We start from the raw sequence: 25,366 nt of genomic DNA on the forward strand, positions 1-25,366 counted from the left end.
TTTCGGCTCGAGCTCGGGAGCCTCGACTCGGTGCCGATCCGGAATTTCCGTCTTCCGGTTTCCGGGTGAGATATAAACCGTAGATCAAACGCGTATGAGAAGGTCCAATCAAAGTACGATCGTGGCTCAGCGACATCAAAGAACCGCTCGACGTGCACAAGGCAGGAAGGATCGCGTTTCGCCATGCCGCCTCTGAAGGTCATCGCCCCGGCACTGACAGGGCTTGCAACTGTGGCCCTTACTGCCCACTTCTTTGCAAGCCCCATGTTCCAGGACAGCCTGAGTGAATGCGCCATCCATCACAGGGGGCCCTACTTTGTTGCGTTCGGCAACAACATTCCACTTGGCTCCGCCGTGGATGGTCTCTTTTGCGCTCTTTTCGCCGCCTTCAACAACATCGCTCAGACCCTGCTGGGAAAATCGGTGTGTGGTTGTTGAGATTGGCAGGCATGGCAACAACTGAAGCCTCCCGTCTAGATCGGAGTGATGTTTGCAAGCATTTACCTGCCCGTCCAGGCACTGATGCTTATCCTCGGAGCGCAGCAGGGACCAGGACACGTTGCTCTTGCCATCGGCCTCATTGCTGTCGGCCAGCTTATAACCATTGGGGTGACGCTGAACATCGTCTGGTTGCCCTATTTCTGGAATGTCCTAAAGAGACAAGCCTCTTCAGGAGCAGAGGCGGCGCCGCGCATCGTCGCACCTGCGATTGCGATCTCATTGGCCGCCACTGTCCCGGTCCTGCTCCCTACCTTTGCAATCAATGCGGCCCACCCCATTTGGATATGGGGCAACTTCGCCTTTCAGGTGAGCAGAGTCGAGAGCGGCTGTCTCTGTGAAAGCCTGCAAGCTCATTCAGGGATGTGCTAGCTCTTTCCCGTTCTCCTCCTTCCAGTCGTTCAAGCGACTGCGCAGGCCCGCGGCAAGGAGGCCAATCCATCGTACAGGCCCTATGTGTCACTCTTGCGCAGTCTTGCCATCTTTGCTGGCGTCCTGTGGTGGTGAGTGAGCAAGATTCAACCTTGTTGGCTCATTTGGCTGAAGCATGAGCCGCGACAACAAAGGGTGGGCATTCTCCAAGCCCTCCTCGACTACGATCTGCCCTACGCAAAGGAGGTAGCGGGGATGGAGAAAAGCCCTGCCCTCATGTCGCCACTGCTCTCCAAGACACTCGGCATTCCTCATCTCCCTCTGCGACTCCGTCCGACCCTCGCGGCAGAGTTCAACGAAGGAGCAAGGTTTCTTCTCGCGGATATGGTTGCGATTGTTGTTGCAGTGGGCGCTGCGACTGCATTGCACAACGAGAAGCTTGGCTCAAGGGGAGATAAGCCGGCACGTGCCAGTGTCTTCTCGCTGCTGGGAGGACCTGGTGCTTGGTTCATGTCGTACTGGGCTTCTGTGTTCGAGCATGAAGCTAGCTCGACCAAGACCAAGAAGCAGAGATGATCCCACACATGATTTCCGAGGCTACTGTATGTTGTGATCAAAGACTTAGTATTTCTGGAATGACGAAACCCTATTTTGCATTTGCTGCGCGGGCACGAGTTGACTGTCTACACCGACTTTGCCCTCTTGGACGTCATTATCGGATGGAGAACAAATGCAGTGGTCGCAGAGGCAGCAAGCATGCCCAGATAGCCCGTGATAGCGAATGCGGCAAGCTCCCTCTCGCCGATGGCAGTCCTGTGCTGCCGTGCCCATTCCGACGGGAGCCCGACCACTCTCTCAAAAAGATCGGGTGCCCATCTCGACAGGATGTTGGACAGAGAGAACTGCGTGTACATGAAGACACGCTGGTAGGGAATTGTGAGGCCCACGCCCACATGCACAATCACCCAGAGGCGGTGCAGGTCAAAGTTGCGCTTCAGTGCTCCTCGTAGCGCTAGGACGAGCGGAAATGCGAAAAGAACGCCCAAAATGGTGAGCGCGACATCGAATGTCGGAAGGAGGCCGAACAGGAGCGTCCAGCGGTCTGGGTGCGAGTAGCTGAAGCGAACTGCGATCATGGTAAAGCCGGAGAGAGCTAGCAGCGCCGAAAGAGAGAAGAAGACATAGCCGGAAGCCCGATGCAGAGCGCGCTGCTTGTTACGAAGGCGATAGTTGAATTGGAAGGGCGCGAGTGCAAGCCAGAGAAAGCCAGGCAGCAAATGGAGACCGTAGATCAGAACAGGCCGCTTCGGGTATGACTCGTCGATGTGCAGCTGGCCACCTGGGAGCCGGATCGAGGACAGCGGAGGGCTGTGTACGAGATGCGTCTGAACAAAGTGTGACTGAGGGCCAAGGACGTCTGGCAAGAGCATGCGGAAAAAGTGGAACGAGCTGGTGAGGATGAAGAAGATCGCCAACGCGCTGGTGATGGCTCGCATCCGATCTTCTGCTATCTGAGTGCTTGATCTCGTCATTTCTCGTGCGCTCCGGAGAGGATTCTGCTGCGTGCGGCGAGGCCTTGGCCATTGCTAAGCACCGCGGGGTTATATTTATGTCAAAATCTCCAAAGCTCAGCGGGCGCCCACTTTGCGAGATCTGAAGCGCTCCGTCGGATATTTTTCCACATTGCATTTGCTCACCTGGAGAAACAAGAGCCTGAAAATGGTAGCATGAAGTTTTTCTCGGCTTTCGGAACTCAGCACATAGCCTCAGCTCGACGGGCTGTCGTAAGCCTTGCTGGTGTCTACGTGCTCATGCGAGCTGCGGGACAGTTGATTCTTGCCAGACATCTTTCACTTTGTAAGTAGATCGTCATTGCGGGCGTCGAGGCTCGATCTTTTCGGCCGAATCAGGCGTCGGTATACGGCACTTTTAATTAATGACGTGACAGAAGCGTGAAGGCCCAGAGAGGCTAGCTTACCTCCCTCGAATCGCACGCTTGTTTGTTCATGACGCCTTCCTCTGCCTTGCCTTGCTGAGCACTGGCTCATCGTCCAGCTACGTTCGACGCACAGCATGGCCTCGACAAAGAGAGGCAACGATGTCGGGGACGTGATTCGCGGAGCGTCGATGAATTACGTCCTGGGCCTGCGTCCAGGAACTGACGCCGACAGCTTTGTGTCCTACTACCCGCCCCTGCCCATGCGCGAAGGCGTGCCGCTGTCATATGGTGGTTTCGCGCTCTCCCTTTCGATGAACGCAGCCCTGCAGACAGTCGAAGACGCCGTCTACTTCCACCCCTACTCTGTTCTGGGCAACTACCTGGGGCCCACGACCGGCAACGTCGACCTGGAGCTCAAGGTGACAAGATTGCGCGATACCCGCACCTTCAAGACGCGCCAAGTGACCGCCTTTCAAACAGTCAAGGGGGCCAAGAGAGCATGCATGACGCTGACGCTCGACTGCGTGCGGAGATCTGCTGGTTCGGCCGACGACAAAGATGGCGGCCGGGACAAGGAACTGCCCGACGTTGTCTCTCTCGATGTGCAGCCAGATCCCCACCCCGAGCATCACTCGAACCTCAAAATGCTCCACGACCAGCTAGACGAGGATGTCAAGACGGGGTTGCTTCCTGCCAAGCCACGCAAGCTGCACGCCATGCTGTTTGGAGAGGCGACGCATTGCATTGACCTCAAACATCCCCGACACGGCTTCAACTACCAGACCATCGAGGGTTTCTTCCCAAAGGCCAAGACCACTCAGGACCACCTTTCGATCCCCCAACGCGTCGTCATGGACTGGTTCCACGCCAAAGAGCCTCCCGAGGCAAAGGAGTCAACCAAGCCGCACAGCGAGGGCATGCTGCTGCCCCCAACTCTGCAGACGGCCTCGGCATGCTTCCTCCTCTTCGCCATGGACGCCTTTCTTCCCATCACGCCCCTGGTCCTCTCCAGAACGCCACTGCCAAAGGCCCAGGCCCACGCGCTCGACTTCTCCTTGCGCTTCCACATGGACGAGGACCTCGATGCCCAGGGCAGCTGGTTCTACCGCGAGATCAAGACGTTGACTGCCAAGGGTCACCGTTCCTTCAACACGGCACGGGTCTGGCAGGAGCGCGGCGACGGGTCGCTAACCCTGGCAGCGACGATGAGCCAGTCGTGCCTTTTGCGACCTCTGCCGCCACCGGCAAAGCCGTCGTCAAAGATGTAGGCATCCGGTCGCACGCGCGGAAAGTAGAGGAGCCCTAACCCTTACAGTACCTGCCTTAGATGGCCTCGCATTCGATAATGTCCAGAGGCGACCGGGTCTTGTACAGCTTGGTTATCTTCCAGCCAGACGCGGCCAGGAGCACCCCATATTCATGCTCAGTTCTCTCGGTGCCCCCGTAGAGGAGCATCGAGAGCATCCACTGGGCGGCCACCTTGCTCAGATGCTCCGTGACGACAAACTCGCCCAGAAGAAGCTTGGCGCCCGGCTGGACGCTGTGTCGAAGCGCCTGGAGGATCTTGATGGCCTTGTCATCGTCCCAATCGTGAATAATCCAGCGCATCCAATAGACACTGGGCCGTAGGTTGTTAGGGAGCTCCACAGGCTGGGGCGTGTAGAAGTCGTGGCTAACGAGCGACTATGTCTAGCTTAGAGATGATGACGAATAGCAGAGCTTCACTCACGCTTGGAAATGCACCCGTCGTGACATGTCGTCCGGCATCTGCGTCTGCCAGAACTACATCTTTCCAAAATTAGAGACGTGCGCCAAGAGATTAAGAGTCTTCACCCACCTTCCTTCCTCCTTGACAGACGTGTTCGAGGTCTTGGACGACGAATTGCATCTTGGGGTGCTTCTTGGCAACGACGATCATTTGCGACCCTATACCCCCTCCAACATCCACAACGGTGGCGTCCCGACCAAACTGCTCCCACGGGTAGTCTGTGCGATGAAGCCGCTGTGAGCGTGTAATCCATATTCAGATGGCCTGCCTTGTGCACGCACCATCCGCGACACCGCCTGCCATGAACGGGCTGGATGCCTTCATGGTGAGATTAAAGTAGGTCGACAGATCGGCATTTTGCGGCTCGGAAAGGATCTCGAATACAGAAGCCTTTCCACAGGCCAGCTCCACGCCCGTCTTGCCGGCATTCTCCTGTGAAACCAGGTCCGGGACCTTGTCCATGATCTTTGTGACGAAAGCCTGGGACCAGCTCGTCATGGCCCAAATAGGCGCGGAGCTGTCCTTGCGAAGAACCAGGGAGTGGGGCGTGTGCGTCCAGACGTCGGAGAGAGGCTTCGTCTCCTGCAGGATACCCAATCTTGCACTGATTCTGATCACGGCCCGCAGGCGATCTGGCACCGCCTTGCAGCGTGACGCGAGCTCGTCGATTGACAACGTCTCCTGCTTGCCCAATTGGTCGGGAGCGCCGCTCTGGACGAGCGCCACGAGGGCCTTTGTCTCGCTGCCGCCCGTAAGGCATTCGAACACGTACTGCACTGGATTGAGAAGCGCACGAAGGGCCGTCTCCGAGGCGATTCGGAACGACGCAGTGCACGAGCCACTCTCCGGAGTGTAGGGAAACGACCAGCTGCTCTCGGGAGCGACGTCGACGCCATCTTCCTGTTGATCGAGCAGGCCCATGAGCTCATCGGTCCGATCCCGCAGCTCCTTCAGAGCGGCGAGTAGCTCGGCTTTCTTCCATGCCATGTTTACTTGCCCCTTTCTTTCCTTTTGGAGCTGGAGGTGCGGATGCGCTCCACACGCTTTCCGTGCAGTCCGATTGGCGAACGGGAAATTTGAGTCGATTTATACTAAAAAGCGAGATCCGCAGAATCACCGAAACAAGGGCATCGACTCGTCAAGTGCCGTATATTAGATTACAAGGAAGGCCGCTAGGTGTCGCGTCTGTACTGTACTCTATGCATTGAACCCACTGTGTTCTCATTTCAGACGAGTGTCAGACAGTGCAGAGATTGCGTTCACTGCTTGTTGTTGAGCGAGGCGGCGAGGACGTCCTTGTTGGCCTCCAGAAACGCTCGAAGGTCGACCACCTGCGGATGAATGGCCCGCACGTGGGCAATGTCGACTTCGGCGTTTGTCGAATTAAGAAACTGCAGTGTGGGCTTGCTCAATAACCTGTTCGCATGCTTCGCCAATTCACCCGAGCTTACCTCGATTAGCCCGTAAGTCAGTGTACCCTCGAGAGCCTGGATGACGGCGCTCTCTGGAACCTCATCGAGGATTCTTTTAGGCAAGCCCGCACGCAGCCATTCTTCCTCGAACCGTTGGCGGTCTACCAAGTCGCCGGCTAAAGGAATGGTTTTGCCGTGAAAAGTGCCGGGACTCTCGAGGCTTGCGGCAGCAAAGTGGGCCGTGTCCCGGGTGCTGACCCATGGCGCTGGCTTTCGGATCAACTTTGTGCATAGCGTGATCATGAAACCGGCCTGGGATGGATCATCTGGAGAGAGTCTGCGGTGAGCAGACGTCGCGACTCGGGAGTGCAAGGATGCTGCTCACCAGTCAGATTTTCAAAGAAGGTTGAAGGCCTGAGGATCGTCCACTTGTATGCATTCTCGCCAGAGGCACTCTCTCGTATGAGCGCATCCACACGGCGCTTGTTCTCGACGTATGGGATCGTTGTTTCTTTTGTTGTGCTCATATCCATTCCGAGGTAGACGATGTGGCCAACGTGGTGCTTCTTGACCTGCTCGACGACGCGCTTGGCCTCTTCGACCTCGCCGTCTTTCACGGCGTATTCGTCGCGCTGAATGAGCACAACGCCATTGAGAGGGCCATCGGCTGAAGCGCGGACAAGCACGCTGTTGGCTGATTCCTCAGTCCCGATATCGCCCTCGAGCAACGACACGTTTGGCAGCGAGGCCAGCTGCTGAGCGACGGGCCCTTGCGCGGTGCGTGCGAGTGCTATCACCTGAAAATGGCGTCCGGACAGCGTTTCGACTACGCATCTGCCCTGCTTGCCCGTTGAGAGGAGTACCAGAACGCGCTTCACCATTGTGTCGGCCTTGCTTGGGATGTCACAACACCACGTTGCCTCGACTCGACCCTTTTAATGGCCGTGAGTATCCTCTCAGAGCCTCACCTGCGCCGTGAGAAGAACACCCCTGCTTGACACGAGACTCTGGCGCGTCAGCTGATGTGTAGCTCGACTTCTCCAGCTTCTCTCCTTCTCTGGTTGTCTCTACAGCTTTCTTAAAGCCGTGCCAAGACTGCTTCTGCTTGGCCCGATCTCGAATGGCGCGAAAACGCGTCAGCTGATGCTCGTCGACGCTAAAAATAGACGGTAATCTTCTATCCCGATTCCACGAGATAAAGTTGTCACGGAACGAGATCATCCCATCTGTCAGCATCTGTCTTGGCATAGGCAGAGACATCCATCTGCATCATCCCGCGCAAAAGGCAAGCCCAAGACAGCCACTCTCTGGCTTTTCGCCGCCGTAAATAACCGCACGATATTGATTCTGCTTAGCGCACTCGAGCCACAATTCAAACAAGCTTTGCCACTGCGCCCGCCGCACACGGATCCATCGCATGAGCCTCTTCCGTTGTCCAGCTTGGCTTGTTGTGGACATATCTTCCTGAACAAGGAGCTTCTCGACGCTGTGTCTTCGCTCGCCCATTTCGCAAAAGAGGAATCGCCGCTCAGAGCGGATGCAAGAAGATGTCTTGTCCTACAAGCGGCGAGGCCACATTGACGAGACCTTCAATACCCTCGAAGATGCCATCATCGAGAGTGTCATTGAGCCCACGGCGGGTCTGGGTCTGGTAGGCGTGGTCGAAGATGAGCTCGTCTGAGATGATTTTAAAGTCGTCACCAACGGCGTCCTTGTTGATGCACGGGTAGACCTTGTCGATCTGCGAAGCGCGGTCACCAAAGAGAAAAAGCGGCGCAAAGCCCTTGGAGCCCTTGGCGAGGATGGTGTGGGCGCGACGGGTGTTGAAGTACGCACGAAGCTCCTGGTCGCCGGAGCACAGCGGATTCCACACCGGGTTCTGGTTGTCGTTGCTGATCCCAAATAGTCCCTCGACTCCCGGGCACGCAGCCTGGAAAAGACCCCAAGGATGGCCGGGCGAGATGGCGCCAGCGAGGTAGTTGGTACCCTGTCCAGCCTCGTGGAGATGCAGAAGCGAGTATCGGTCCAGCTTCTTGGGGTCATTCGTGGAACTGTAGCCAAGCCAGACGTTGAGCGACTTGACCTTTACCCTGGCCTTGTCCCCCTCGCCGTAGCAGCCGCCACTTGGCGGTGCATACGTTGGCTGCGGTGCCGTGCTCGTCGAGGATGTGGTTGCCTTGCTAGTCGGCTGCGTTGATGGCTTGGCAGTGGTCGTCGTCGTTGGCGCTGTAGTCGGTTTTGCCGTAGTGGACGTCGTCGTTGCGGTCGGTTTGCTCGGCAGGTACGTGCTGGCAATGTCCGCAGCCGAACTGGCTTCTGTGGCTGCCACCGATAAGTCTGTGTACGCTTCTTGCACATCAGAGTCGCTATAAGTGCGCATGGGTGCCGCCGCCGAGAGTGCAGAGGAAGCATCTGCATACACGTCGTCGCGATTGCCAGAGCTGTCGTCGTCATCGGAGAGCAGATCGGCGGCCGCGGCAGCGGCGAGGGCCCCCGCGAGACCCAGTCGGGCGGCATCCTTGATCGCCTGCGCAATGTCCTCGGCATCGTCGAAGCCGTCGATGAGGTCCTTTGCTGAATCCACGGCGCGCCTAGCTGTGCGCGCCTTGTCTTTTGAGCGGTCTTTGTCCGACTTTCGGGAGCATGACGCGGTGGCTCGGGGCTGAAGGTTGTCGCGCTGGTCGTAGCGTTGCAGTCGTGGAGGTGGAAGGGTGACTGTAGGACGACTGGTAGCGCCTTCTCCGGTGTTCGCAACGGCCGCTGTCTGCAGGCTCCGTGCCACATTGCCATTGGAGCAGCCATCGCTGGACGAAGATGACGCGCTGCAGCTTGCATACTGGTTGTTGCCGACGTACTCTCGCGTCGTATAGGTGTAGGCACCCGAGGTTGTCGTCTTGCCTGGAGCCCGTCCGGTAATCGTCGTGCTTGCCTTTGCGTTGTTTTTGTTCAGTGTAGCCCCTCCAGCCAGCACTTTGCCGTACTCGCTCGAGGCATGCGCGCTGTAATCGAGCGAGACCACGACTGGATGAAGTCTTCCGCTGAGTTTTCAAGTAGACAGAGGATAGCAGCCGAGGTCAGAGTCAGGGATGAGGGGAGAGTCAAGATCCTGACTCACTCAGTGGCGTACTTCATACCATCACCGGCCTGTGAGAGAAGGGGTATTGGTGTTGACGATAATCGTACGCACAAAGAGAGAAAGGAGGAGATACAAGAGATCCGATCAGCATTCAATCGATAGCACAGTCCGGCATCGGGGCTCTTGCACTCACGTAGAGATTGGCCACTTGGGCGAGCAGACGTCCTTGCAGAGACTGCTGCCGGTACGAGGCGCACATGACTGCGGCGCCGTTGCCGCCTTCGATAAAGGCGGCTGGGAGGAAAAGCCTCAGCGCGATTCGCAGCACCGTTCAAAGCCTGATTTCTCCCTCACCTGGAGGAGCTTTATCACACGTCGTAGGCCAGTCTTGCGGAATCTCGTAGCGGGTGTCGCAGCCGTACTTGGCCAGGCAGGCTTGGGTGAAGACATCGGAGCACACATCGCTGCGACGACGGGTAGAGCCTGTGGTGTCTTTGTCTGCGCCATCGTAGTTCCACGTCACCTGGTTGCCGGTGATCTTGCGCTTTGTGTTCTCACAGATGGTGTCCATCGCGTTGCAGTAGTACACGACTGTTGGGAGAGGATCGTCCACGGCGACCGTGCGAGTGATTGTCTGTGGGCCGGCATTGTATTGCTTCGTTGTGGTAATGACACCTGCTGTGGAGAAGGCACGCGCCTCAACGGAGGGCACCTGCGTGAGGAGGGTGAGATATTGGCGGAAGCCGTCAGCGCGCGCGGCTGCGGCAGAGAGGAGAAGAAAGGTAAGAGAGCGCTTCATGATGGGTGAAGAGGCGTGTCTAGGGGTCTACGAATAAAAAAACATGTCCTGCTTAAAAGGCATTAGCCCAAGACTAGACCGGTTCCTCACAGTAGCATGGTCGAAGGATGCACACGACTGGAGGGTCCAATGCAGGCTGCTTGAGACTGTGGCTCGGGACCTGTCTAGCATGCTGTTCACCAGCAACAGGCTTGCAAATGCTATCTCGGGCCAGAAAACGTCCTTGTGGGCCCTTTTCTGCAAGGACCGATGCAGAGAAAAGTATCTTTTAATTTACTGGCTGCCTATGACTAGTGCGACATACAGCAGTTTTGTTGCATTCCTTGCGAACGCAACACATGGTAGCCCACATGCTGACCAAACGCCGCCAGCATGATCTGTTGAGCTCCCAGGCATAACCATCTCTTTTCCTGGTCTCCTAAGACGAGTCTCGAACCGAAAGCGCAAGATAACACTTCTGCACTGCTCCTCTGAGGAGGGCTGCTTGTGGCTTGCCAAGCCCAAGTCAGGTCCTGCTCAGACGCGCGACCACGAGGTCCCTGCATTGCGTTCCCGTCGCGTCGTTGGGGCAGGCAGCCTGCTTCACTTACTTTGAATCCGATTCAGGAACCGTGGACCCGCGGCTCACAGGCCACAGATTTCAGACGTGGGCCCTCTCGGTGCTGTTGCGAAGGCCACTTTGCATATGCAGGTAGAAGCGATGCAGGTGGAGCCGAAACGCAGGTACGTGTCACGTGAGTCCGTGCAGACGATTGGTCCGCATAGAAGACAATTTGAGCCCTTCCGACCCCCCCACCATGGCCCTGGCCCTGCCTGACGAAGTCTGGTCGCTGGTGGCCTGGCATGTTGCTCGAGAAGCGGAGACTGCTCCCACAAATGGAGCTGGGGTGAGGATACGCGCTAGGCAGCCCGGTGAGCAGTGGCAGATCCTGGCGGACCGGCACGAGAGCGTGCACCCGCTCATGGGGATGGCGTGGGTGTGCCGACGATGGCGCCGCATTGCCACACCCATGCTCTGGACCAATGTTGTACTCGATATACATGACGATTACGATTCGATGGACCTTCTGATCCAACTCAGTGAGGCACTGCAACCGGGCAGTACGGCTGCCCGCTGCATCGCCACGCTCAACATAGACGTTCGACGAACCCTAGACGAGAGCCGGATGCTGGCCATGGACCAGATGGAGGAGGAGTTCGAGCGGATCATGCAGGAAGATTGCGGGAACACAACGACCATGCCTGATCTGGCTGCATTTGACGCGACACTTGACAGACTTGGGCGGTGTCTGGCAAAGTGCGACAAGCTTGTGAGTGACGGTCTCGCTGAACCGCTGGCAGTGGCCATGGCTCACCTCAAATATACAGACACACTTTGGATGGCGCGGCGACTACCGGCCGACAGCATCGTTTTTTGAGAGTCTAAGCACATGCAAATCGATGGCTTCTATCACGCTGGACGTTGGCGATGCTTGCCTCTTCCGTAAGTTTGCTTCGATGGAGATTGCTGCACAACGCGCAGAAGCATATCAGAAGGTCCAAAAGTAGATCGTGCGCTAGGAACTAAAGCGGACCTCTCTTGGCCCTTAGAGTCATTCCAGGGCTATCCGGCTACCGATGATCCCCTCGATTACTTCAAAGATACCATCAGCCGAGCGGCGCTAGGTATGGGCGCATACAGCCAGGCCATGCAGGCGAGAGTAGCCTGCAACGAGGCGGGTGTCTACAGCGACATGCGTGCGAGTGACGAGAACCGGTGCCGTGGCCTCGAAGCTTGGCTGGCGTCGCCCAACAAGCTCAAGCAGCTCGTCCTGGGCGCACCGATTCTTTATACTCAGCCGTGGCTGCTGCCTCTGTGGGCCCAGCGTGCGTTTTTTATAGACGATGGCAGACGGATTGCACTGACTAGGCCCTCTTGCAGTTGACAAGCTCCGCGACTCGGACGACCCAACTTTTGGTGAGCGCCTGAGCGAGGCAGATGCACCATATGCCATGGCGGCGCAGCAGTTTCGATCACGACTCGTGGCGGCACGCGTGGCTGCTCCTCGGGACATCTATGAGCTTATCCAGAGCGACGATGCCTTCTGCCCGTGGCGGCCCTGGTTTCCCGACTGGGGGCACGAGGAGACGCGCGCCACGATGGCGGCAGTGCTTGAAAGACTGTCGCCGCAATAGCGCCAATCGGCTGCGGGCTGCCTTTTCTGCGCTCAGGATCCGACTTGGGCCTGAGAGCGCTGTGTAGTCCATGGGGCAATGTACAGTACAGTACTTTGATTTCCAACTACGAAGATAGAACAGGAAGCGGTCCTTTGCTACGCCGAGACATTCATAAGCTCCTCACCATGTCTCAAATGCACCGAGATCGGGCGCCTTGCCGTTGTACGGCAGGCCGACGTCCACACCAGCGTCCACGAGCGCGCTTGTCGGTCGCAAATGGTAGTGCGTCAGCTTTGGCAGGCTGCCGTCAGACTGGCGTGCAGCGTCCCAGCCGCTGTGCGATGTATCCACAAAGTCGGCCTCGCTGGGAATCTGGCTCCGCTCCCAGGAGTTGGAGGCCGAGTCGGCGCCGTCGATGATGAGCTTGTTATTTGCTGCTGTCGACAGGTTGTTGCGCAGCTTGCCGAGGACTTTGACACTGCCGTCGGAGGCGAATCCGGTCATGTCAAAGTCGTGCCCGTTGCCGAAAGCGGTGTTGTCAAAGAAGTCATTCACGATTGGGTGGTGGTTGGCGTAGAAGCCTGAAGCCTTGTTGTCGAAAGCGACAGAGAGGCGGACCGTGTGCTTGGCGGCATTGGACACATACTTGATGCCGTTGCCGTTGCCAGCGGCTAGCGGCGTCTTTGTGCCTGGCAGGTAGCCATGGTTCCAAGCCCAAGAGGACTCGATCAGCACCGGCGAGTAGGCATTGATGAGGTCGAAGCCATCGTCGGAGTTGGCCCAGGCACGGCAGCCGCGAAACACATTGTCAGGGTGTCCTGCGCTGATGTGCGCGCCAAAGCCATCGGCACTCTGCCCGGCTCCATTGGACGAGTATGGATCGTAGTTGTCGTGCGAATCGCAGTTGAGGACCGTGTTGTAGCCACCATCCTGAATGAACAGGCCTGGACCCATGTTGTTGTGCAGATTCAGCTGCTCGTACACGCCGTGGCTGCTCTTGATCCACAGACCCCACGATTCGTGATTCTCGTGGTTGTCGGACTGCTGCGGCGCCCCCGTAATCTCGAGGCCCCTGAGATGGAGCCAGTCAGCCGTGACCTCCACGCCCTTGACTCGGCAATCGTCTTTGATGGCAGAAAAGTCGAGCACGGGTGTCTCGCCCGGATAAGCCCAGTAGTGAATCGGCTGGCCGCTCTGACCGGCTTTGTTTAGCACAACACCGCTGACGGTATCGGTCAGGCTTGCGCAACGTTTTGTGGCCGCCGAGTAGGTGTATTTGCCGCCGCGCAGGTAGATGGTGTCGCCAGGCTGAGCCACCGTCTGGGCGTGTGCGATGGAGCCCCACGGTGCGCTTTTGCTGCCGGCAGCACTGTCAGTGCCCGACGGTGAGACATAGTACGTCGCCGGCGTTGCACGCTTGGTCAGGGAGAGGGCGTGGCCGGATGAAAGAGCAAGCAGAGGCAGAAGGAGATGGGCCAGCATGATGAAGGAGCTCACAGGCCACAAGCAGGAGCAGGACGCTGGAGACGGGCGTCGTAATCACTGCTTCTAGAAGCCCATTTTTAAGAAAGCTTCTCGCAAAGATCCCGCTAAGGGAGCGTGGGGGAGACGACATGGTGGTGGGGGAAGTGCTCATTTGTAGCACGTGTAGTAGAGTGCGCTTCTCTAGCGCACCAGCTACCACTCTGCATGACAAACAGTCAGAACCAATGTGCCTCCCACATGGCATGCTTTTCATCGAGCTGGCGGTGCGCGCGATTCACCCTGATCAGAAGACCACCATACAGAATACATTTAACGAAAGCGACATCATCCCAGCTTGTACATGACGAGATGAATGTTGTTCTGCCCCGCCGACGTGCTCGTCACCTCGACATCGTTGTTTGACTTGACGGTCAGGTACGGACGCGAAGGGTGCTTGCTGCTGCCGTCACCACGGAGGGAGAGCACCACGTAGTTGCCCTGGTCGTTGGCGGTGAAGAGCTGCTCCTCGGTATCGTTGCAGTATTGCTCCGTCAGGACCGAGTTGCCGGTGGCCTTGGATGCTGTCAAGCAGTATGGACCGGTGATGGACAGCGTTCCACGGCTGGGGTCCTTGGAAGATGGGAACTGAAAACACCGCGTGTCAGCTATCTGCTCTACTTTGCATCGTCGTGTTTTTTTGAGTAACTCACGTAGTTGAACCCGTTGTTGGGGTTGCTGACTCCCAGATTACCGTCGTTGTTGTACTCGAGCGTCTTGTTAAAGGCAGGAGAGCCGTGCAGCCGGGTGGCATGCAGGTAGCCAGAGAACGACGTCGCTCGCTTCTCCACCTCGATCTGGGTGGGTGCTGCGAGCGTAAGAGCGGCGAGCGAAGAGAGGGCGACGATGGCGTTGTTGACGAGCATTGTGGGAGAGTTGTCTGGTGAGGAGAGACGAAGTCACGCTGCGATCCTGTGCTTTTATAAAGTCTGGACTGGTATGGCCGTGCTCTCGGTGCCGAGAGCGCGCGAATTCTGACGAAGTGTTCCCACAATCGTGCCTGAACGGGTCCCGCGATTCCGTGCATCCATGTACTGTATTACTGTACTGTACCGGACTTCCGAGGCGGTAAATTCGAAGTGCGCGTCGAAAGGCCGAGTAAAGACGAGCGGCAACGCGGCAGCGCACTATACGATTCTATTGGAATTATGTACTGTACTGTACTGTACTGTACCGCCGGAATGTAACCACGGTGTCATCTATTTCGTCGCTTCTTCTCCGGTAGAGAAACAAAGAAAGAAGTCTGGGCCTTCGACTGCAGCTGACCATCGCTGCATCACAGCTTACTCAATCTGGGACCTCGCCAATCGTCATCCTCGCCGTGATTGCGGACGTAATTGCATCCGCATGAATGCGTCCTCAAACTCAGATCGTCAAGATCATTTCGGCGCTCCCAACTTTCATCTCAGGCCACGCCAAACTTCGTCTCAGGCCACATCCTCTGTTCTTGATTGGCCGTGCGACTTCAGCAGGGTCTGCAGGGCCGCCACTTCCGAATCTTCAGTCCCTTGTGCAGCATCGACACACGGGCCGGGCCCACGCATGCGTAGCAACCCCAACACTGCTGCAACGAATATCAGATACGATTGTTACTTGTCGATATGCAAGATCATACAGTCCTTTAATCCTATTTGTTCTTCTGTGTCTTAGACGTCATCTGCTTCGACTTGGCCAGCAACACCGAAGGGAAGTCTAGCATCACGCAACGTCTTCGGGCTCGCGAAGCCGGCTTTAGTCCTTTCCTGACGTTGCTGGACAATGGCCCGAAAAGGCGCCAATCTGGGTGTGGAAGTACACACCCTGATGGTCGTCGAAGTTGAACTGCGGCGTGGCCGTGTTGGCGCCCTGGCTGTTTTCCTGGCCGGGATAGTACTTCCACCCGGTCGAGTTGGCCGGGTTGATCCAGATCTGGCCGGAGAAGTGCTGGTAGCCAACGATCCGTGGCGGCACGTGGGGCACAAAGTCCTGCCCGTTGACCACGTAGTTGAGCTTAGCGGGTCCAAAAGTCTGGTCGACAAAGTTGGCAAAGGAGGGATTGCCCACGCGAGGCTGGCCGACTGAAGCGAGGGCGAACAGAAGATGTCAGGAGAGCACAGTCATGCATGTGTGGCGCCACTCACAGGTTACCACCTTCGAGACGTGGTCGCGGAACGCCACGGCGGCAATCGCTGCTTGAGATGCGCCTAGACTGTGGCCAACGATGGTGAGGTTGGTGTTTGGGTAGCGCGACATTGCGCCATCGATGAAGCCTTTCACTGTCTGTGCGCTCAGCAAGAAGGCATTTTGGAAGCCTTGGTCCACCAGTACATCCAGCGGCACCTTGAGGCTTGGATCAGCGAGCGTCAGGGGAAAGTCTACGTCGTAGGCGACGGAGATCAGCGAGTCGGGATTGGTCCCTTCGTACGCGACGACGATGCCCAAGGAGGAAGAGTGGTATACATTGACCCTTTGCACCACATTGCCGTCGCCAGTCGTGTTGAGCAAGACGCCGTCGGCAACTGCAAGGCCGGCCTTTGAGTCGTTGCAGTACGTCTGCTGGCAGAAGGCCGCCGCGAGCGTGTATGTCTCGAGCAGGAACGGCAAGTCGGCAGTGGGCTGCTCGGTCGAGGTTGTCGGTGCGATTCCCCTGACCTTTTGAAAGGAAGCGCCGGTCGCCGCCGCCGACACCTGGAGCGCGAGCGCGAGCGCAAGCGCCAGCAGAGCGACGCAGAAGAAGAGCGGAGACATGGGGCTGGTGTTTGTCGACCCGCAATTGCCGCTCTGCCCGCCCTTTAAGTAGCTTGCAGGATGGTGTACAGAAGGGGAAGTTCGAGACAGAAGGAAGCCCCCTCTCCGACAAATTAGGCTGTGAACTGACATCGGAAAAATACACAATCGACTTTATTAACAACTAGCTTCATTGCAGCTTGGGATAATTGTTCCGCCGGACATGTGACGTCGTGTCTTAGTCCGCCTGCCACGCATGTCAATGTCAAAGCTCCGCCAGGACGTGATAGTCGTCGGCTTTTTGAACCATCCGTGCCGGAAGCGGTTCTGCCAAACTAATTAAAGTCAGCTTGTTTGGACAATTCTTCCGAGTGCCTCAACTTTCCTCCTTGGAAGCCCGTCAATCAGATAGCACCTCGGGTCCGTCAAAGCAAGGATGGAACTTCTGAGACAGGCGTGTGGTGCGAAGAAGCGACCAGCCGCAGACCCTTATCGGTCGAATTCGAAACTGTGATTGCACCGCTATGGCGCCGACGAAAGAGGTCCTAGCCATATCGTCCAGTTCTGACGGACCTCAACCTCAATACCTGTCTGAGACCTATTGAGAACGTGCCCAAAAGCGTGCGAGGATCGATGGGGAGGGCGGGCAAGCCCGGGCTGGCGGCAATCATGGCTTGATAGATACCATTTCAAGGCTTGTCTATTGGACACTCTAGGAGCCAATCTGCAGCGCCTCGGGGTACTGTTACCGACACTGATGTGTTCTCTCTCAGCAGGACGACAGCGAATCAGACCGTTCATCTTTCCTATTCATTGCTCATTCTAACACCAGAACTCGTCGACAATCACAGCTCGATATGGCGTCCCTCCCGGAGGCTCTGTTGCAAAGCCAGCCCGATTCGCAGACCCCTGACGCTGTCTTCCAAGCCAAAAGCCGGCTTCGAGCCATTCAGAATCTCCCTGACGATGGTCTCTGGCTCGGACAGCATGGCCGTGCCATTGAGGTCATAGTAGTTGGGCCTCTCTTCACTGGCCTCGCGTGCGATCGACACGGAATCCGAAAGCGAAAGCTGAGCAGTGGGAGCTTCGGGTCGAAGAGTAAGTCGACCCTTGTCACCGATCAGCTGCGTGCTCAAGAGCTGGCCAGAGGAAGAGGTTCGAGAGCAGTAGTACTGGGCAAGTGCACCGGACCTGTTCTCTCGTTAGTGCCATCATGCACAGAAGCAGCTGAGAGTAAGAGTACCTACTCGAATTCGACCACGCCAATGACATTGTCGCAATCGCCATACTCTTTCAGCTTTGGCAACACTGTCGACGAGCCTGTCGCAAAGACCTTTTTAACTCTCTGTGCATGGTCGCCAAAGAGCCAGAGGGTCAAGTCGATGTCGTGAATGGCACAATCGACAAAAATCCCGCCGCTGACGGGGGCGTACTGATTAACAAAGTGTCCAGTGTGGTCTCGTGGGTCACACGACTGCGTTTGCAGGACCAATGGCCGTCCGATGGCTCCCTTCTTCAGCTGCTCGGCGGCGAGCTGGTATCTGCTGTCGAACCTTCTGATGAAGCCGATGGTGACATAGAGGTGAGGCTTTTGGGTCCGCCAATGGTCTACGACGGCCTGTGCCTTGTCGATGTCGAGGGAAATCGGCTTTTCGCAAAAGACGTTGAGGTCGCAGTCCATGGCGGCGATCATCTGCTCGGCATGGAAAGGCGTTGGCGTGGCGATCCAGACGAGCTGAGCGCCCTTGATGGCCAACAGCTCCGTGTAGGACGTTGTAAAGACGACATCTTTTGGTAGATTGTCTTGCGCCCACTTCTGTTTCGACTCGTCCGGATCGAACACGGCAAGCAGCTTGGCATTTGGGGTGCGATGGGCGATGTTGAAGGCATGCTGGGCCCCAATCCGGCCCAGACCTGCGCATACGACGTTGAGCATCGTTGTTGGGCGAGTCTCGTGGAGGAGGTGGTGTCTATCGACGTAGAAGAGAAGAGAGCGGAGTAAACACTGATGTTCTTCCTTCGATGCTTCCTTCCCCTTCCCCTAGTCCTCTCCCGGTCCGGTCGGTCCATCAGCGTGGGCGCGCTTGCAGCGTGGGGTATTTGAGTACGTAGGAGTGGGGGGAGCCACCTTACATTCTGAATAACACAATCTTCTACTGGACTATTAGGTTTTTTGGTAACGTGGAGGCGTGGCGGCATTCTAATAAATGGAGGAACCCAGTCTCGGGCCTTCCACCGACCGACATCCATGACCAAGACCGCGAGATGAGCAAGGCACTGGAGAAACCTCTGCGTTGGGGCATCCTCGCGCCCGGTGGCATTGCCAAGTGCTTTGTCGGCGATCTGCTTCTTCCCGAGGATGCAGACGTGCGTGCAAACCACAAGGTCGTTGCCGTTGGCAGCAGAACAATGGCCAAAGCGGAAGTCTTTGTCAAAGAGGTGTTCGAGGGTCGCGAGGGTCTTCAAAGGGACATCAAGGTCAGTCGCCTTGCCCGTGCCCGCTCGAGCCAAAACTGACGTGTCATGAGGCTCGCAGTGCTACGGCGATTATGCAAGCTTGCTCAGCGATGATCAGGTCGACATCGTCTACGTTGCTTCGCCCCAATCTCACCACTTCGGACAGGCCAAGGCGTGCCTCGTAGCGGGCAAACACGTCCTTTGCGAGAAGCCATTGACGATCAACGCCGCGCAGACGGAAGAGCTTGTCAAAATTGCGAGGGAAAAGAAGCTCTTTTTCATGGAAGCGCGATGGACCAAGTTTTTCCCCCTGCTTCAAGAGGTCAGGACGTTGGTGCACGACAAGAAGATCCTTGGCGACCTTGTCCGGGTCAATTCTGACTTTGGAGAAGCCTTCCCCCACGATCATAGGCTGTACGACGCCGCTCTAGGGGGAGGCTGCCTGCTGGACCTGGGCATCTACTCTCTCACCTGGATCTCGGCCTTGCTCTGGGACAGTCCCGAGAACAAACGTGCTGCTCCGCGGATCTCTTCGTCCCTGCTCATGGATAAGACCGGCACGGTGGACGAGACCACAACGGCCATTCTGCAATTCGACAAGATCAAGGCAACTGCCGTGCTCAGCGCTTCTTTGCGTGTCGATCTTCACAGGCCCGGCTACCACACCATCATCCAAGGCACAAAGGGCGACCTGACCATCCACGGCAAGCACACGAGCAAGCCTTTGGCCTACACGCTGCACCTCAAGGACCAACCACCGAAAAGGGTGGAACCCAAGATCCTTGGCTGGGGAATGCGATACGAGGCAGACGAGTGCGCACTACGGATTGCCGAAGGTGCCGTCGAGAGCCCCACGATGGACCACGCAGAGAGCGTGTTTGCCATGCAAGTCTTGGACACCATCCGCAAGCAGAACAACTTTTCGTTCAGCGCGGAGATCGAGTCGCTGGACTCGGGACTTTGAAAATGCAGATCCCAGCCTGTCGACCTTTGACGAAATGTTATGCCTGACCCTCTCAACGCCGGGATAGCCGAACATCTTGATCGTATATACAGTGCATCTTCGCTTTCATTGCCTTTACCTCCTTAGCAAATTACAAAATAGCCTTCTTTTCGTCGGGGCAGACCATTGCAGCACGCCACTTCTGCCACCATCAGCACCCAAGCGCTTGTCGTACGTCTAGGTCGCCGTTGGCTCAAGCAATGGCCGACATAGATCCACAATAAGGGTCGCAGGCCCCATCGTCGTGAGCTTAGTACCCTCTGTTCTCCCCGCACAGTCTCCTAACGGACTTAGAGCTGCTGCGTGAGAAAGTCGACGCCCAGGTCCTGCACGCTCTGCGTAAAGCCGTATGAGAGGTGGCTGCTGCTGAAGAGGGAGTCGAGGCTGATGCCGGTGCAGACGAGGTCTGTGGTGTGGCAGATGTCGCGCACCTTGCCGGTGTCGTAGTACGACGGAGCGATGGTCGCATTCAGCGTTCCCACCAACGCACCGGTGTAGTTGGACGTTCGGTTTCCTCCGTCCTCGTCGACGTTGCCGTCCTTGTTGGGGAGGTGGTAGGGATTGCCGATGAGGAGCACTGCCTTTGTCTGGCGAGCCTGGATCGATGACTGGTTGAAAAAGACCTGCGTAGCCTCGTTGACAACGGTAGCACCCTGCGAGTAGCCCAGCAGGGCGTACTTTTGCGTGGGGCACCCCTTTGTTCCGTTGTTGATGTAGTCGGTGATGTCCTGCCGACCGATGAGCGTTGTCAGCTGCGTGGCGTCGGGTGCGGCGGGGTAGACGACGACGTGGTGTCCACCGCGGGGCACCGAGCTCAACGTGCGTTCAATCATGTTGCGGAAGCCGATCGAAGGGCCCTGGGGCTCGAAGGTGCCCCTCGCTTCAATCAGGACGTAGTCCTTGCATCCGTCTTGCCGTGCCGCAAGCAGCGGCGCAGCGGCAGCGTGCACAAAGAGGAGGGCGCCGAGGGCAAGGACTGGTAGCAGCATCTTTCTTGTTGGTCGAGGAAGCTGGGAGGAAAGCTGGTCGCAACAGCTTTTTATGCAGATCTTGGCGACCCGTCTCGGGGCCGTCTCAGGGCCGTCTCAGACCCGTCGCACAAGCGGGGCGCGTAGTTTCTTCCGCTGCAAGCGAACCGCATCTAGAACAGATTGGAAAATCTTCCGCGTCCTATCTTGCATCGCCACTGCTGCTCTTCCTGCCAAGCCTACCAAACTTTCCCAGCTCTTGCTAGATTGATTCTCGTTGCCGGCCTCTGGTCGCAAGACAAGCCATCTGCTCGCTCGACAAGACTGCAATCTTTCGTACTGTGCCCAAACGACAGCACCCCAAAACTTGTGCGGCCTAGCCTCCGTGATCCCCATGCGCTATGCAGTACGTTCGCACTGCCGCCGCAATTTAATGCAGTCCTTCGCTACACCGAAGTGGGCATTGTTGTCTATAATGACCGGAGTGGCTCGGTCCTCCGAGACAAGGAGCGGCGCGCACGACTCATGTGGCAAAGGGAGAGCGCTAGTGCGGTTGGGAAGCAATGCAGAGTTGATCAAAGCGCGCGGCCTGAAGCAGATACTCTGACATCGTCTTGGCCGCCGGAGAGCAGCAACATATCGCACTCACAGGCACGCACGCCGGCCCATGCTGACGAGTTTATGATTCAATTGTTTGTCAAGCTGAGTGGCCGAGCCATCTTTCGCAACGTTTTGTTATCTATCACGATGCTAAGACGAGCAAAACCGCCATGGGATTTCAGATTGCCACGGGCCTTCGTTGTTGCTATGCAATTTGCTCACCAAGCGAAAACAAGCGTCTGCTGAGTGCAAAGGGCCTGGCGCACCCTCGCGCAAGCTTCCGGGCGCCACAAGCAATCTGAACGTCTTTTGCGGGCAGAAAGTCGACGATGTCAAAAGTCGAACTGCGCATCTGGCCACGTGCCGCAGCTTTCTACGCAACTTGGCTCGCGTCACCTGATGACAGACCGGCTAAACCGTCATTCCTGTGCCCGCGCGCATGCCGCGGACAGTTGCCCCTCTGCTTCTCTAGCAGAGGCTTTCATATCGGGGGCCATCGGCCGAAGTGCCATGGCCCGTTCTGACTTTACGTGAACGTCGCTATGAGATGGACGTGTGAGCGTCATGAAGACGTGTGAACACATTAGGAGATGGGAAGAGTGTCAAAAAGGGCACTCTGTGGCGCACTTGGTTGCAGTCTATATAAGAGCTGGGCCGAGCAACACGAGTCCCCATACACGACACACCCATGGCTGACCATCTACACACCGCCGCGATCGACGGTCGTTCTAGCACTGACAATGGACACACGGAGCCTGTCCATGAGCAGGACAGAGCCGACGCCGACGAGAAGCGGGTAGAACATGCGCAAGAAAACCCCTTCTTGGTCACGTTTGCAGCCCACGACAGAGACGACCCGCGGAACCTGTCCACGATGCACAAGTGGCTCATCACGGCTTTTTCAGGCTTCCTTTGCTTCGCCGTGGCCTTTGGCTCCTCAATGCCCACCGGCGACCTTCCTGGAGCCGCCGACTCACTCCATGTGGGCAGTGTCGCCATCAATCTGAGCATCACGCTGTTTGTCGTCGGCTTCGGCGTGGGCCCGATGGTCTTCGCCCCGCTTTCCGAGCTCATCGGGCGCTGGCCGGTCTACTGCATTGCGACTCTGCTCTATTTTCTCTTTACGCTCCCCTGCGCCTTGGCCGACAATCTGGCGACCCTGCTGGCCGCCCGCACAATCGCCGGCATTGCCGCCAGCGCGCCCATGACCAACGTCGGCGGTACGCTCAGCGACATCTGGGCGCCCCACGAGAAAGGCCTGCCGCTGGCCATCTTTTCCGCGCTCATTTTCGTTGGACCCGTCCTGGGTCCCGTGGTCGGTGGCTGGATTGCCGTCGGCGTGGGCGAGGACGATGGATGGCGCGTCATATACTGGGTGAGTCTGCATCAGCCCTATGTGGTCGGCTTGTGCTCATCTGCATTCCAGACTCTCTTTGCGCTTTGCGGCGTGGCGTTTGCCATGACCCTGTTCACGCGCGAGACCTTGGCATCGACGATCCTGGCCAAGCGTGCCGCTAAACTGCGAAAACAGACGGGCGATCAGCGCTTCACGAGCGGCCCTCGGCCGAGCCTGGGCCAGATGGTCACCTCCTCGCTGACCCGGCCCTTCCAGATGCTCTTCACCGAGCCCATCCTCATCTTCTTCTCCGCCTACCTCTCGCTCGTCTACAGCCTCCTCTATCTCACCTTTTTTGCCTTTCCGATTGTCTTTCAGGGTTTGCACGGCTTCAACGCGGGTGAGACTGGGCTCACCTTCCTCTCGCTCCTCGTCGGCATCTGTCTGGCTATGCTCTATGTCTGGTTCGTGCAGGAGCGCATGTACCACCGGCGGAGGAACGCGCGCGGATCGGCGCTGCCCGAGGACCGGCTGCCGCTCATGTTTGTCGGGAGCGTACTGCTGCCCGTGTCGCTGTTCATCTTTGCTTGGACCTCGCTCAAGAGCGTGCACTGGAGCGGACCGCTCGTTGCTGGCATTCCATTAGGCTTCAGCTTCGTGGCCATCTACATCTCGGCCAATAGCTATGTGAGCTATGAAGCGACTACAGATGACGTCCACCGCTGATTCCTTGTTTGTTTCGCTTTCAGATCGTCGATTGCTACCCCTCTGTCGCCGCCTCGGCCCTGGCGGCCAAGACGCTGGCCCGGTCGCTGTGCGGCGCCGCTGTGCCCCTGTACGTCGAGCAGATGTACAAGGCCATGCATCCCCAGTGGGCCAGCACGCTGCTCGCGCTTGTCTCGCTTGCGATGGTTCCCATCCCCTTTTTCTTCTACCGCTACGGACCGCTTTACCGCCGTCGCTCTGCGCTGGCCGAGAGCAGCGATGTCGTCGACAAGCTGGATCCGTAGGCCATTCACCGAGACAACGATTCCTTTACTCCCTGCAATTTGTCTATAGACCTGAAGCTGCGCAAGCCGCACACGCACTGAGGCAATCAGCTCAGCCTACTCATTGATCCCACGGGCGAGGCACTTGGTCGACCAGGTGATCGCTAATCAGTCGATTGATCGGCACATGGCACCCTGATTTACTCGAGTGATCGACTAAGTATCGGTACCTTTTGAGCGAGCCTATGAGGACGTCACAGGAAAAAAAGGAGCAGACGACATTCGTACGCCACGAAAAATTGGCAAGTGAGAATATGATGTGGCGGCACGATCGTCCCGGCGCTGAGTGCTGCTTGCTTATCTCTTTGCACGTAGTGGCGACCCCGCATTTCGTTCTCACGCCACCTGTCGGAACGGGCCTTTATTCTAAAATTTCAGGTAGACACATCTTACCTCTTGACACCACCACACCCACCATCTCTCTCGAATAGTTACCGATCGTCATTACCACCTCCAAGCCAACACCCGTCAATATGTCTTTCTATCTTGTTAATAATGCAATGAATGCGGCTTTGAACAACGCCCAGCTTTCTGCAAATCTCCAGATGCAAACGCAGTCCTGGGATAAATTTAGCAAGGGACGCCTTCGAGCCGAAGAGGCCTGCGCTGCTGGTCCCACATTCCAGGTCGCTTTTGGTCAGAGCGAGCCCGGTGAGCAAACAGCGAGGAGACTGTGCTAGCCGATGCGCTCACGTCTCTCTGCTGTGCCGGCATTACAGACGCATTTGCCATCTTTACCCACGACGAAATTTGGACGTCCTCACCTCGTGTCTTACCACCTGACCTAAAAGCCAAATTTGATGCTCGTGAAATTGACCTGGGCACCCTTGCAGTCGTTGCGTTAGGGCCAAGGGGTGCTTGGTTTGCGCGGTGGGGCAAGAATGCGGCCTGGAACCTGGCAGCCCTAGACACCCGAGACAGAGAGGCCTTTACACAGCAGGTCAATGCGGCAGCGAGCCAGCCGGGCCAGCTAGGAGGCATCGAAGGCATTGTTGACTTTTCGTTTGGCGATCAGGGTCAAGCGGTTATGATATTCAACCGTGGGAGCAACATCATGTGGACAAATGTGTTTCCACCGGCGCGTGACTTTGAGAAGACCGTAAAGCAATTGGCAGCCGACGGGCAGACCTTCTTTCGCGCCTCTCTGGCTGTGGGCGGGCGTAGCGCCATCGTACTCCAGAAGCAAGGCCGAGCCGCAGCCTGGTCGAGGGACAGTCCCCACTGGCCTTGTGCCGATCTCGCAGCGGTTCTACAGGGCGATCGGGTATCCGAGACGATTGCCTCACTCACCTGTTCCGCCACTCAACCTGAATTTTGGTTTGCGGCCTTCATAGACGCCAACGGCAAATTACGTTTCAGCGCCAACGTGCCCGATGCAGCCGTGGCCGAGCTTGTGGACAGAGTCGTCGGTCCTGCAAGTGGGACAATTCTGCGTGCCAACTTGCAAGTGTCTCTGGCTTCCTCTAGGCTAGAGCGGGACCCATGCGCGTATCCTAGACCGTCGTACCTGGGCACTTTCGAACACGTGCCTGTCATCATGCTCCGTCTCTTGCATCACGTTTGCTTCTTCCGGACGAGCCCGGAACATTTGTGCTGGGTCCTCGAAGACCATTGCACACAGGGAAGAATGCGCAATTCGAACGTCTTCCGCAAATATTGGTTTGCGACAAGAAAATCATCACTAAGTCTACTTTTACAGAAGTCG

At 57.2% G+C, this 25,366-nt stretch overlaps 16 protein-coding genes across 16 annotated transcripts; 6 read left to right on the forward strand and 10 right to left on the reverse strand.

The window, feature by feature from the left end:
* The first annotated feature begins 281 nt into the window (after nucleotides 1-281).
* FA10DRAFT_269258 (hypothetical protein) lies at nucleotides 282-1,528 on the forward strand. The gene is made up of 3 exons (XM_025522682.1): nucleotides 282-807; nucleotides 871-1,001; nucleotides 1,065-1,528. Exons 1-3 carry the CDS (start codon nucleotides 487-489, stop codon nucleotides 1,444-1,446), a joined length of 834 nt encoding a protein of 277 aa, XP_025375214.1. The 5' UTR covers nucleotides 282-486; the 3' UTR covers nucleotides 1,447-1,528.
* FA10DRAFT_269259 (hypothetical protein) lies at nucleotides 1,089-2,873 on the reverse strand. The gene is made up of 2 exons (XM_025522683.1): nucleotides 2,849-2,873; nucleotides 1,089-2,763 (listed from the first exon to the last, which is right to left on the reverse strand). The coding sequence occupies exon 2, from the start codon at nucleotides 2,400-2,402 to the stop codon at nucleotides 1,554-1,556; it is 849 nt and encodes a 282-aa protein (XP_025375215.1). The 5' UTR covers nucleotides 2,403-2,763; nucleotides 2,849-2,873; the 3' UTR covers nucleotides 1,089-1,553.
* FA10DRAFT_269260 (hypothetical protein) lies at nucleotides 2,699-4,481 on the forward strand. The gene has a single exon (XM_025522684.1). It carries the CDS (start codon nucleotides 2,944-2,946, stop codon nucleotides 4,075-4,077), a length of 1,134 nt encoding a protein of 377 aa, XP_025375216.1. The 5' UTR covers nucleotides 2,699-2,943; the 3' UTR covers nucleotides 4,078-4,481.
* Nucleotides 4,133-5,564, reverse strand: FA10DRAFT_288712 (S-adenosyl-L-methionine-dependent methyltransferase; the record flags this gene model as incomplete). Its single annotated transcript, XM_025524229.1, has 4 exons — nucleotides 4,133-4,481; nucleotides 4,539-4,591; nucleotides 4,647-4,795; nucleotides 4,859-5,564. The coding sequence occupies 4 exons, from the start codon at nucleotides 5,562-5,564 to the stop codon at nucleotides 4,133-4,135; spliced, it is 1,257 nt and encodes a 418-aa protein (XP_025375217.1).
* A 71-nt stretch (nucleotides 5,565-5,635) lies between these two features.
* Nucleotides 5,636-7,193, reverse strand: FA10DRAFT_181956 (NAD(P)-binding protein). The gene is made up of 3 exons (XM_025518306.1): nucleotides 6,375-7,193; nucleotides 6,029-6,315; nucleotides 5,636-5,968 (listed from the first exon to the last, which is right to left on the reverse strand). Exons 1-3 carry the CDS (start codon nucleotides 6,868-6,870, stop codon nucleotides 5,837-5,839), a joined length of 915 nt encoding a protein of 304 aa, XP_025375218.1. The 5' UTR covers nucleotides 6,871-7,193; the 3' UTR covers nucleotides 5,636-5,836.
* On the reverse strand, nucleotides 7,194-9,591 carry FA10DRAFT_182081 (hypothetical protein). Its single transcript, XM_025518307.1, has 4 exons — nucleotides 9,420-9,591; nucleotides 9,177-9,359; nucleotides 8,079-9,010; nucleotides 7,194-7,868 (listed from the first exon to the last, which is right to left on the reverse strand). Exons 2-4 carry the CDS (start codon nucleotides 9,214-9,216, stop codon nucleotides 7,518-7,520), a joined length of 1,323 nt encoding a protein of 440 aa, XP_025375219.1. The 5' UTR covers nucleotides 9,217-9,359; nucleotides 9,420-9,591; the 3' UTR covers nucleotides 7,194-7,517.
* On the reverse strand, nucleotides 8,957-10,024 carry FA10DRAFT_269263 (hypothetical protein). The gene is made up of 3 exons (XM_025522685.1): nucleotides 9,955-10,024; nucleotides 9,105-9,883; nucleotides 8,957-9,027 (listed from the first exon to the last, which is right to left on the reverse strand). Exon 2 carries the CDS (start codon nucleotides 9,862-9,864, stop codon nucleotides 9,397-9,399), a length of 468 nt encoding a protein of 155 aa, XP_025375220.1. The 5' UTR covers nucleotides 9,865-9,883; nucleotides 9,955-10,024; the 3' UTR covers nucleotides 8,957-9,027; nucleotides 9,105-9,396.
* A 440-nt stretch (nucleotides 10,025-10,464) lies between these two features.
* Nucleotides 10,465-12,280, forward strand: FA10DRAFT_269264 (hypothetical protein). The gene is made up of 4 exons (XM_025522686.1): nucleotides 10,465-11,174; nucleotides 11,233-11,347; nucleotides 11,455-11,730; nucleotides 11,786-12,280. Exons 1-4 carry the CDS (start codon nucleotides 10,662-10,664, stop codon nucleotides 12,037-12,039), a joined length of 1,158 nt encoding a protein of 385 aa, XP_025375221.1. The 5' UTR covers nucleotides 10,465-10,661; the 3' UTR covers nucleotides 12,040-12,280.
* FA10DRAFT_182207 (pectate lyase) lies at nucleotides 11,996-13,667 on the reverse strand. Its single transcript, XM_025518308.1, has one exon. It carries the CDS (start codon nucleotides 13,501-13,503, stop codon nucleotides 12,202-12,204), a length of 1,302 nt encoding a protein of 433 aa, XP_025375222.1. The 5' UTR covers nucleotides 13,504-13,667; the 3' UTR covers nucleotides 11,996-12,201.
* A 104-nt stretch (nucleotides 13,668-13,771) lies between these two features.
* Nucleotides 13,772-14,525, reverse strand: FA10DRAFT_281511 (hypothetical protein). The gene is made up of 2 exons (XM_025523699.1): nucleotides 14,196-14,525; nucleotides 13,772-14,130 (listed from the first exon to the last, which is right to left on the reverse strand). The coding sequence occupies exons 1-2, from the start codon at nucleotides 14,406-14,408 to the stop codon at nucleotides 13,831-13,833; spliced, it is 513 nt and encodes a 170-aa protein (XP_025375223.1). The 5' UTR covers nucleotides 14,409-14,525; the 3' UTR covers nucleotides 13,772-13,830.
* Nucleotides 14,526-15,110: 585 nt separating this feature from the next.
* Nucleotides 15,111-16,323, reverse strand: FA10DRAFT_245040 (triacylglycerol lipase). The gene is made up of 2 exons (XM_025519366.1): nucleotides 15,663-16,323; nucleotides 15,111-15,599 (listed from the first exon to the last, which is right to left on the reverse strand). The coding sequence occupies exons 1-2, from the start codon at nucleotides 16,267-16,269 to the stop codon at nucleotides 15,274-15,276; spliced, it is 933 nt and encodes a 310-aa protein (XP_025375224.1). The 5' UTR covers nucleotides 16,270-16,323; the 3' UTR covers nucleotides 15,111-15,273.
* Nucleotides 16,324-17,093: 770 nt separating this feature from the next.
* FA10DRAFT_255706 (putative NAD binding Rossmann fold oxidoreductase) lies at nucleotides 17,094-18,277 on the reverse strand (the record flags this gene model as incomplete). The annotated part of the gene is made up of 2 exons (XM_025519780.1): nucleotides 17,496-18,277; nucleotides 17,094-17,439 (listed from the first exon to the last, which is right to left on the reverse strand). The coding sequence occupies exons 1-2, from the start codon at nucleotides 18,182-18,184 to the stop codon at nucleotides 17,094-17,096; spliced, it is 1,035 nt and encodes a 344-aa protein (XP_025375225.1). The 5' UTR covers nucleotides 18,185-18,277.
* A 205-nt stretch (nucleotides 18,278-18,482) lies between these two features.
* On the forward strand, nucleotides 18,483-19,880 carry FA10DRAFT_304080 (NAD(P)-binding protein). Its single transcript, XM_025525311.1, has 2 exons — nucleotides 18,483-18,726; nucleotides 18,785-19,880. The coding sequence occupies exons 1-2, from the start codon at nucleotides 18,514-18,516 to the stop codon at nucleotides 19,667-19,669; spliced, it is 1,098 nt and encodes a 365-aa protein (XP_025375226.1). The 5' UTR covers nucleotides 18,483-18,513; the 3' UTR covers nucleotides 19,670-19,880.
* Nucleotides 19,834-20,949, reverse strand: FA10DRAFT_182237 (alpha/beta-hydrolase). The gene has a single exon (XM_025518309.1). The coding sequence runs from the start codon at nucleotides 20,695-20,697 to the stop codon at nucleotides 19,999-20,001; it is 699 nt and encodes a 232-aa protein (XP_025375227.1). The 5' UTR covers nucleotides 20,698-20,949; the 3' UTR covers nucleotides 19,834-19,998.
* A 1,015-nt stretch (nucleotides 20,950-21,964) lies between these two features.
* FA10DRAFT_262448 (putative polyamine transport protein specific for spermine) lies at nucleotides 21,965-23,622 on the forward strand (the record flags this gene model as incomplete). The annotated part of the gene is made up of 3 exons (XM_025520121.1): nucleotides 21,965-22,651; nucleotides 22,703-23,299; nucleotides 23,362-23,622. The coding sequence occupies 3 exons, from the start codon at nucleotides 21,965-21,967 to the stop codon at nucleotides 23,620-23,622; spliced, it is 1,545 nt and encodes a 514-aa protein (XP_025375228.1).
* Nucleotides 23,623-24,161: 539 nt separating this feature from the next.
* On the forward strand, nucleotides 24,162-25,158 carry FA10DRAFT_288723 (hypothetical protein; the record flags this gene model as incomplete). Its single annotated transcript, XM_025524230.1, has 3 exons — nucleotides 24,162-24,312; nucleotides 24,381-25,054; nucleotides 25,129-25,158. 3 exons carry the CDS (start codon nucleotides 24,162-24,164, stop codon nucleotides 25,156-25,158), a joined length of 855 nt encoding a protein of 284 aa, XP_025375229.1.
* Nucleotides 25,159-25,366: the final 208 nt, after the last annotated feature.

This window comes from Acaromyces ingoldii (genome assembly GCF_003144295.1).
Source record: "Acaromyces ingoldii strain MCA 4198 unplaced genomic scaffold FA10scaffold_6, whole genome shotgun sequence".
NCBI lineage: Eukaryota > Fungi > Basidiomycota > Exobasidiomycetes > Exobasidiales > Cryptobasidiaceae > Acaromyces > Acaromyces ingoldii.

Coding starts and splice junctions, on each gene's coding strand:
- FA10DRAFT_269258 (XM_025522682.1), top strand. CDS start 487: ATGTTTGCAAGCATTTACCTGCCCGTCCAGGCACTGATGCTTATCCTC. Junction 808..870: donor GGGGCAACTTCGCCTTTCAG/GTGAGCAGAGTC, acceptor GGGATGTGCTAG/CTCTTTCCCGTTCTCCTCCT. Junction 1,002..1,064: donor TTTGCTGGCGTCCTGTGGTG/GTGAGTGAGCAA, acceptor GCGACAACAAAG/GGTGGGCATTCTCCAAGCCC.
- FA10DRAFT_269259 (XM_025522683.1), bottom strand. CDS start 2,402: ATGACGAGATCAAGCACTCAGATAGCAGAAGATCGGATGCGAGCCATC.
- FA10DRAFT_269260 (XM_025522684.1), top strand. CDS start 2,944: ATGGCCTCGACAAAGAGAGGCAACGATGTCGGGGACGTGATTCGCGGA.
- FA10DRAFT_181956 (XM_025518306.1), bottom strand. CDS start 6,870: ATGGTGAAGCGCGTTCTGGTACTCCTCTCAACGGGCAAGCAGGGCAGA. Junction 6,316..6,374: donor CTTCTTTGAAAATCTGACTG/GTGAGCAGCATC, acceptor GACTCTCTCCAG/ATGATCCATCCCAGGCCGGT. Junction 5,969..6,028: donor TGACTTACGGGCTAATCGAG/GTAAGCTCGGGT, acceptor CCCACACTGCAG/TTTCTTAATTCGACAAACGC.
- FA10DRAFT_182081 (XM_025518307.1), bottom strand. CDS start 9,216: ATGCTGATCGGATCTCTTGTATCTCCTCCTTTCTCTCTTT. Junction 9,011..9,176: donor ATCTCCTCCTTTCTCTCTTT/GTGCGTACGATT, acceptor GACTTCATCCAG/TCGTGGTCTCGCTCGATTAC. Junction 7,869..8,078: donor GCGAGGGGGACAAGGCCAGG/GTAAAGGTCAAG, acceptor AACGACAACCAG/AACCCGGTGTGGAATCCGCT.
- FA10DRAFT_269263 (XM_025522685.1), bottom strand. CDS start 9,864: ATGAAGCGCTCTCTTACCTTTCTTCTCCTCTCTGCCGCAGCCGCGCGC.
- FA10DRAFT_269264 (XM_025522686.1), top strand. CDS start 10,662: ATGGCCCTGGCCCTGCCTGACGAAGTCTGGTCGCTGGTGGCCTGGCAT. Junction 11,348..11,454: donor TGGCGATGCTTGCCTCTTCC/GTAAGTTTGCTT, acceptor CTTGGCCCTTAG/AGTCATTCCAGGGCTATCCG. Junction 11,731..11,785: donor GCTGCCTCTGTGGGCCCAGC/GTGCGTTTTTTA, acceptor GCCCTCTTGCAG/TTGACAAGCTCCGCGACTCG.
- FA10DRAFT_182207 (XM_025518308.1), bottom strand. CDS start 13,503: ATGCTGGCCCATCTCCTTCTGCCTCTGCTTGCTCTTTCATCCGGCCAC.
- FA10DRAFT_281511 (XM_025523699.1), bottom strand. CDS start 14,408: ATGCTCGTCAACAACGCCATCGTCGCCCTCTCTTCGCTCGCCGCTCTT. Junction 14,131..14,195: donor CCAACAACGGGTTCAACTAC/GTGAGTTACTCA, acceptor CGGTGTTTTCAG/TTCCCATCTTCCAAGGACCC.
- FA10DRAFT_245040 (XM_025519366.1), bottom strand. CDS start 16,269: ATGTCTCCGCTCTTCTTCTGCGTCGCTCTGCTGGCGCTTGCGCTCGCG. Junction 15,600..15,662: donor CGTCTCGAAGGTGGTAACCT/GTGAGTGGCGCC, acceptor CCCTCGCTTCAG/TCGGCCAGCCTCGCGTGGGC.
- FA10DRAFT_304080 (XM_025525311.1), top strand. CDS start 18,514: ATGAGCAAGGCACTGGAGAAACCTCTGCGTTGGGGCATCCTCGCGCCC. Junction 18,727..18,784: donor GTCTTCAAAGGGACATCAAG/GTCAGTCGCCTT, acceptor TGAGGCTCGCAG/TGCTACGGCGATTATGCAAG.
- FA10DRAFT_182237 (XM_025518309.1), bottom strand. CDS start 20,697: ATGCTGCTACCAGTCCTTGCCCTCGGCGCCCTCCTCTTTGTGCACGCT.